The 7,479-nt window shown below is 35.0% G+C and overlaps 2 protein-coding genes across 2 annotated transcripts; one reads left to right on the top strand and one right to left on the bottom strand.

The window, feature by feature from the left end:
- Window positions 1-76: 76 nt before the first annotated feature.
- On the top strand, window positions 77-2,099 carry LOC129247518 (synaptosomal-associated protein 25). The gene is made up of 2 exons (XM_054886674.1): window positions 77-329; window positions 392-2,099. The coding sequence occupies exon 2, from the start codon at window positions 448-450 to the stop codon at window positions 1,075-1,077; it is 630 nt and encodes a 209-aa protein (XP_054742649.1). The 5' UTR covers window positions 77-329; window positions 392-447; the 3' UTR covers window positions 1,078-2,099.
- Window positions 2,100-2,706: 607 nt separating this feature from the next.
- On the bottom strand, window positions 2,707-4,898 carry LOC129247507 (mannose-6-phosphate isomerase). Its single transcript, XM_054886663.1, has 3 exons — window positions 4,593-4,898; window positions 4,228-4,534; window positions 2,707-3,504 (listed from the first exon to the last, which is right to left on the bottom strand). The coding sequence occupies exons 1-3, from the start codon at window positions 4,851-4,853 to the stop codon at window positions 2,909-2,911; spliced, it is 1,164 nt and encodes a 387-aa protein (XP_054742638.1). The 5' UTR covers window positions 4,854-4,898; the 3' UTR covers window positions 2,707-2,908.
- Between the last annotated feature and the right edge of the window lie 2,581 nt (window positions 4,899-7,479).

Raw genomic sequence — 7,479 nt, 5'->3', positions numbered from 1 at the left:
AAGTATTCGTAAATTTGCGTATGAAAACAAAATGAAGTTTTTTGTACGCTATGCAACCCTGAGCAGATATACAAAAAAGTGTTAATTGTGCTGTTCAATGTTAAATGCTGCAAAGATAAAATTGTAGGTAGAAAGAGGCGGTGTTTTTCGTAACCAATATTTGCAACTTTAACCCACTTACTCGCATCGTGGTTCAAGGGCAGAGGTTGAGGAAGCTCTTTTCCATAAATATTTGATGCTATTGGAAATTTGAGCTAAAAATAAAGAGACATTCGGTGCATGAATCACGACTACAATTACTTACGTGCCAACACATATTTAGTGCAAGGGTGAGCGCCGTATTTAACAAGTATTTCCCCAAATTACTAAGATTGTGTGAATATATTTGCAGTGAAGTGAACAGTAAGAAAATTTAGTTGAGATCATCGTACGCTCATAGTCTTCAAGATGGCTGCTCCCGAAGTACCACGTACTGAATTGCAGGAATTGCAACTTAAATCAGGTCAAGTGGCCGATGAGTCTCTCGAAAGTACCCGTCGCATGCTTAACATGATGGAAGAAAGTAAAGAGGCTGGAATTCGCACATTAGTAGCATTGGATGACCAAGGGGAACAGTTGGATCGAATTGAGGAAGGTATGGATCGTATTAACGCGGACATGAGAGAGGCAGAAAAAAATCTAAGTGGTATGGAGAAATGCTGCGGTTTGTGTGTTGTGCCTTGGAAAAAGGTTGCGATCAAAGACGATGGCGATAGTGCTTGGAAAGCGAATGACGATGGCAAAATAGTTAATAGCCAACCGCAAAGAGTTGCAGATGAACGTGAACGAATGGGAGGGGCGCCACCGCAAAGTGGATATATACCACGTATTACTAACGATGCTCGAGAAGATGAAATGGATGAAAATCTGGGGCAGGTAAATTCTATGTTGGGAAATTTGCGAAATATGGCGTTGGATATGGGATCCGAATTAGAAAACCAAAACAACCAGATTGATCGTATAAACGCTAAGGGTGATGCTAACAATGTTCGCATGGACGGTGTTAATAAGCGTGCCAACAACTTGCTTAAAAGCTAAACACGATAACAGAAAATTTATGCAGACTAGAGCTGAGAAGAAAGCGCAAAAGTGCACAAATACTAAAACTGAGACAAAATAAAGCCGGATTCAAAATAATAACATCTACGAAATCCCTAATGCACACAATAAACTGCACAGTACCGAAAATACGTACCAAATGCGGTGCATTTTTACAATTTACACGTGACCAGTAACTATATACATATACAATATACAATATATACACTAAGTGGCGGAAATCGCGAATGACTAATAACAAATGCTGAACTAACTACCCACCACCTAAGAAACTACTTACATTATACACTTATACAAAACGATTTTGAAGATGAAATGGGAGAAGTATCTTAACTATGTGCATATATACAGTACACTTACGCACGTATAATTTTATTGTAATTTGTACTCGTACTTTTTGAGAGCGTTTGATTAACGCATTTTACTTTTGTGAAAGCTTTATTTCCTATTACATTCACAAAGAAAAATGTTTCAGATTATACACTTTTGTAGTGGAGTAGATTTTTTAGATCAAGACGTCTACACAAATATACATACACAAATTTACAGCTGCATTGTAGGCAACAAGGAAACACTACGGTTAATTAAGCTTAAGCGCAGGCGTTTTCTATAAAAATCTTCTTCGTGTGTTCGAAAGCCTGCTATTTACTTTATGTACTGCGTCAAATCGCATTAAAAGGAAATTAACAAATTTAGACTCTATGTATATGTATCTTTAAATTATTTAATCTTAGATAGTAAGTCATCTTATTTATAAATATATTCATTACATGTATTTAAAACGTAAACATCTTTAAGCAAATTTTGTTCTTGTTAACTTATAAATTGTAAATGAATATTGTGTAGATTATCAAAGCATACTGTATTATTTAAATTCATAAATAGACAAACGTTAATATTTATGAAATTGTCGTTTCCTATCCTGCTCACTTAAAATTCCGCAGGGCATTTACCTATTGAAAGGCGATACTTCTTCAATAAATTGACCAACTAATGACGCAGTACATTGTTTTGGTTTCTGGCTGAAAAAATGGTTTGCGCTAGATAACAAAAATACAATAAAATAGGCATTGCAGCGTTTAACGGGAAATAGCTGGTGCACGGGACAGGCGCTGATGCAGTATTTTTCACTAAAAGTGTGCCCACTTGGAGGTAGCTATCGGTTAAAAACGACTTATAATTACATGCATAACTTTTTCCAGCTAAGACAAACTAAAACATAATCTTGAACATATCAATTAACATAACAATAATTGCTTCTGATAAACCGTTTCCGTTAGGTAGCGATCAGACCTTATATTCGGTTAACGACTGTAGTTCCAACTGGAACGCATTTGGGGAACGTTCTAAATCACGATTAAGTGAAAGGCTTTGTAGATCGTAATTTCAAGTAATTATTTTCCGATATATATTCCGGTGCCAGTCTGGCACTCCTCAAGTAACACTGAAACGCCGTTTTGGTAAAACGTAACGAGTGTCGGAAAAAATATAAAGAGAAAGAAGAGCAAATTCCAGTAACCTCTGTTTTCGCTCAATATGTTATGCAAAATTATATATTATTTACATACGTACATTCTTTAGTCCACTCAAAAATTACATTCTTACGCGATAATTTTAAAACCTTTTTTATTGCTTTGTAAATATGTTGATTGTTATAGAATTTGAATTATAAAAGTTGTAATTACAAGTTTTATTTCGTATGTAAACTTGTAGATCCCTGAATTTATATTTCAGTTGGATTTATTATATTTAGACAGGCATTTTTGCATTATAAAATTTATCTATAGATTAGCTGTCGAAGTGTCGGAGATTAAGGCGCATTGGGGGTGCTGATATAAGCTAGAAAATCATTTTCGCTTTCTTCACTTGAAACGAAATGCACTTCGGTGCCAATTTCCCAAGGCAAATACACAATCGATCCACGTTTTAATTTCACTCCATTATCGGTGTTCGTCTTTAAAGTACGTTGGCCGTTGAGTACAAGTAATATACCAGGAGATTGCTCAATTTTCAAAACATACTCTTTATCTGCTGGCCTCAAGGTTAATTGCGTCAGAGCAAAATCTTCAACGGGTGGTTTGAATAGCAGACGTTGGTTGTCAAAGCGTTCCGGTACAAAAATTTTACTTGATGGTGGGGCGCCGTTATACTCTAATGAGTTGAGTAGTTGCTTGATATCTTTATACTTGGGAGTCAATCCAGCACGTATTACATTGTCAGAACAAGCCATACACTCTACAACATCTCCCGATAAGTAAGCGTGTATTTGATTTGCTCCGAGGAACATAGCCTGACCAGGCTCCAGGCGTACAACGTTCAAAAAGAAAAGAGAAAGTACTCCAACATCATTTGGAAAATCCACTTTAAGTTTGTTGAATATTATAAGTAGCTCATATTCAGATAACACTATGGAGGAATACAATTGTGGTTTTAAAAAATATAATGTATTACGAGTACAGTGGAATCATGATAATTCGTAATTTCAAGGGACTATTAATATTATACAAATTGAAAAACGTTTTCATTAACAAGATGAGATGAGAAATAAAAACGTAGTTTAATTTTAGATTTTGCTTCTTTTAAGTTCGTTATCACTTACACGAGAATCAAGAAGTAGTCAACAATCTATTATATACACCCTTTTTGGGTGTATGGCCGAGCTCCTCCTCCTATTTGTGGTGTGCGTCTTGATGTTGTTCCACAAATGGAGGGACCTACAGTTTCAAGTCGACTATGAATGGCAGATATTTTTTATGAGGAGCTTTTTCATGGCAGAAATACACTCGGAGGTTTGCCATTGCCTGCCGAGGGGCGATCGCTATTAGAAAAAACTTTTTCTTAATTTTGATCTTTCACCGAGATTCGAACCGATGTTCTCTCTCTGAATTCCGAATGGTAGTCACGCGCCTACTCATTCGGCCACGGCGGCCAGTTCAAGCATAATTTGCTTTATCAAAAATAAGGAAGAAAAAACAACAACAAGAATTAACTAGACGACCAAAATGCATGGGAATTTCAAAAATTAGCTCAATTAAGACTAACGGATTGTTATGAATTTTTGCGATTTTTGAATTAACGAGGTACAAATGATTGTGATTTCACTGTATGTTGTAGTCGAACCAAACTCACATTCCGAATAATCTCTCGAAATAGTTTCAATGCATTGTCCAATTGTGGTTGCGTCCGTGTTCATGAGTTTTTTATAACAATAACGCAGCCCTTCTTCATCGTCTGCCATGAGAAGATCCATCTGTTTAGGATCATCCACTGTCAATTCTTTGAGTGGCTGTATATTCATGAGTATATCTCTTATTTCGGGAAGGGGTCGAAACCCACATAATCCAACAAAAGGTGTAAGGGCAATCGCCATTTCAGGCTTATGGTTTGGGTCTTTATAAATTGTAGGTTCCTTTAAATGCAATTGTTCAGCTTCCTCCTGCAAAAGAACAATAATTATTGAGACATTTACTTGATTTTGACATGAAAATAGGAACTTTGTTGGGATGAACTTGGATACTCAGCGCCTTATTTATGCTCAACACTTTTAATAAAAATGGTAACTCTTCCTCCAATTTAGTACCGCTTGACTTGTAGTTGGATGGTCCATTGGGATGAGAGCCCATCCACAGTTCTGCATAGGGAGTGTTCAGATCAACTTTGAATTCCGGATCATTGAGAATTGCGAGTTGTGCCACAACAGAATCGTTTCCAAGTTTTCCCCACTCATACTTGTGTACAAAACCGACAAGTTCCATTTTTTAATATATTGTTTATATACCACGGGTCAAATCGAAGGTGATTCGTCAGTTGTTTATTATCTAATTAAAGCGTTGCCACACAATATTTATAGTTGCCGGTAAATATTTTCTTATCAGCTACAAAAGTTTTATTCCATGAGCTCCTTAACTGTTGAATAAAATCTTTTATGTAATCAAAGAACGTAACGAGTTTTATCGGGGGAAAACATTTTCGAAAATTCTTTAGACCTAGACTTATCTGACTTTGCAAAGATAAATTGAAATATCATGTTATTTGTAATTTACTGGGTTAATTATGGATTGCGGTAAATAGCGTTAAATTGCCATGGGAATAAATGTATTCGTACAAGGTGATTTCCATAATTTCCATAGATCAACAACAACTTTTGCATGTATTTTGGTTTGTAATTTGGAGGTGGTGAATGCCTAAATTTGAATGAAAATGTAAGCAAAAAAATAAGGCAACAGCAAAGAAGCGGAGCATGTAATTCAAAGCACAAAGTCACAAAATCGAAATTTTTTTTCTTCACTCATCTTATAGTAAATCATTTCAAGAATGTTGTGTCAAAATTTTAAGTGGATCGGAGCAGAACTCTCAAAGATATAGCCTTTGTAGGCACTCTACCTCGAATGCGGAGCATAGATAATTTTTCAGAGTCATTTTTTCAAAGGCGTTTTTCCCGAAACGACTTCTTAAAAGTCGGTGCCAATCACAACTCCGAAACTATTCAACCGATTCTTTTCAAATTTGGCACACGTTTTCTAAATCAAAAATACCTCTCCCCTACACTGTTTTTTTTTAATTTTTTTTTTTTTAAGGTTGTTTTTCACTTACAAATATGGCGAAATTTTTCGCCAAAAATGCTCGTTTTACGTTTTTTTGCCACCAAAACTACAAAAATGAAAAAAAAAAATGTTATTAATGTAGGGGGGAGCATTACGTCATACTTTAACTGAAAAATTCGACTTTTTTAGTTACAGATGATTCTACGACGAATGCCGATTGGCACCGCAGAGCACCTCTCGAAAAACATATCTCCAAAAAAACTCTGTCATGGGCTTATTTGTCAATATTTTATTATTAATATTTTTTAAAAACTTATTGAAAAGATGTACAATAACATGCAACTGATTTTATTAAAGTATCTTAAGCCATATTTCTGTAAAAAATAAAAAAAAAAGTGTTTTTTTTTAGCGCTAAACCCTTGAAACCCTTGAAAAAAAAAAAATCTTGTTTTGGCCGAACGTAGGGCCGCCTTTTCTCATAAATCATTTAATACAAACATTTTTCTCATGATAATGCTTCTAACAAAAATATGAAATGTTCTTTGTAGCATCAGTCATCGTAAAATTTTTGATAAAAAAATACATCAAGAAATCGATTTCTTAGCCTTAAAAACAATAAAAATTATATTTTTCGATGAAAAATTATAAAAATTGAAAAATTGAATGAAAGAATCGAGTTTTACTAAGTTTTTACACAGGTTATTACAAAAACTCCAATTTTAAATAAGTATAGAAAAAAAAAATAGATTCATAGGCCAAACAATTTTTGTTTTTGATTTTGTTATTAGAGGTGTAAGCTGACACTTAGTTTTGGTTTCATCAAATACCGACAGAAACTTCCATTTTGCTGCTATCTCCTTGACGTTGGTTGCAAACAATTCAATTGAACGCACTTGACATTGCACTCCAGGATAAATTTAATCAGTTTTGCAATTCAACGTAGAATCTCTCTTGTCAACAAGTGCTACTTTGGACTAAGTAGGCAATTGAGTAGTAAAGTTCTCTCTCGATGAACAAAACTAACCCTTTACAAGACACTCATCATGCCTGTCCTAATGTTTGGCGCAAAAATTGGACGATGACAATATCCGATGAGGCGTCACTCGGAGTGTTTGAGAGGAAGATTCTGCGGAAGATATTTGGACCTTTGTACGTTGGCAACGGCGAATATCGAAGATATAAAAATATAAACGAATAGATCTCCAGTGGCTACGTTGGCTGGGTCGTGTCGTCCGAGTAGATACAAACGCTTCCGCTCTGAAAGTATTCGATGTAGTAGAGGAAGAGGAAGGTCTCCTCTGCATGGGGAAAATTAGGTGGAGAAGGACTTGGCTTCACTTGGTGTATCCAACTGGCGCAGGTTAGCAGAGAAAGAAACGATTTGCGCGCTTTGTTAAACTCGGCCAAAATCGTATAAGCGGTTGTAGCGCCAATTAAGAAGAAGAAGTATAATTTTAAATAATTTTACTAGTTCAATAGATACGGTTATTTAAGTACTCGGAACCGCCACGTAGCGGCCACGTATCTATACCATAATGGAAAAAGAAGGATTACATTCCATAAGAAATCCTTATATAATCTTTTGCACATCAAATAAATTTAAATTGAAATATTAAAAGTCGCGGTAGTAGTTAAAGAAAAGAGGACTTTGATCATAAATACATATAAAAAACCAATTTTCCTGTTACTAAATTTGCCACACAATTTAGAGTAATTTAAAATATTAGGATAGTTAAACATTTTTCAAAATGTTTAAACATGTTTTTAAAAAATTGATAATTATACGAAAACCTAAACTAAGATGCAATTAAAAGTTTATGCAAATGCACAAAATCCA

The sequence above is a fragment of the Anastrepha obliqua genome, chromosome 1 (genome assembly GCF_027943255.1).
Source record: "Anastrepha obliqua isolate idAnaObli1 chromosome 1, idAnaObli1_1.0, whole genome shotgun sequence".
Classification (NCBI taxonomy): Eukaryota; Metazoa; Arthropoda; class Insecta; order Diptera; family Tephritidae; genus Anastrepha; species Anastrepha obliqua.
The sequence above is the reverse complement of the archived record's forward strand: the minus strand, read 5'-3'. Positions and strand labels throughout refer to the sequence as shown.

What these genes read in the sequence shown, in the direction of transcription:
- LOC129247507 (XM_054886663.1), bottom strand. Translation starts at nt 4,853, where the DNA reads ATGGAACTTGTCGGTTTTGTACACAAGTATGAGTGGGGAAAACTTGGA. An exon ending in TCCAAGTTCATCCCAACAAA is followed by an intron (nt 4,535 to 4,592) that starts GTTCCTATTTTC and finishes GTTCTTTTGCAG; the next exon opens with GAGGAAGCTGAACAATTGCA. An exon ending in TTCGAGAGATTATTCGGAAT is followed by an intron (nt 3,505 to 4,227) that starts GTGAGTTTGGTT and finishes ATTCCTCCATAG; the next exon opens with TGTTATCTGAATATGAGCTA.
- LOC129247518 (XM_054886674.1), top strand. Translation starts at nt 448, where the DNA reads ATGGCTGCTCCCGAAGTACCACGTACTGAATTGCAGGAATTGCAACTT.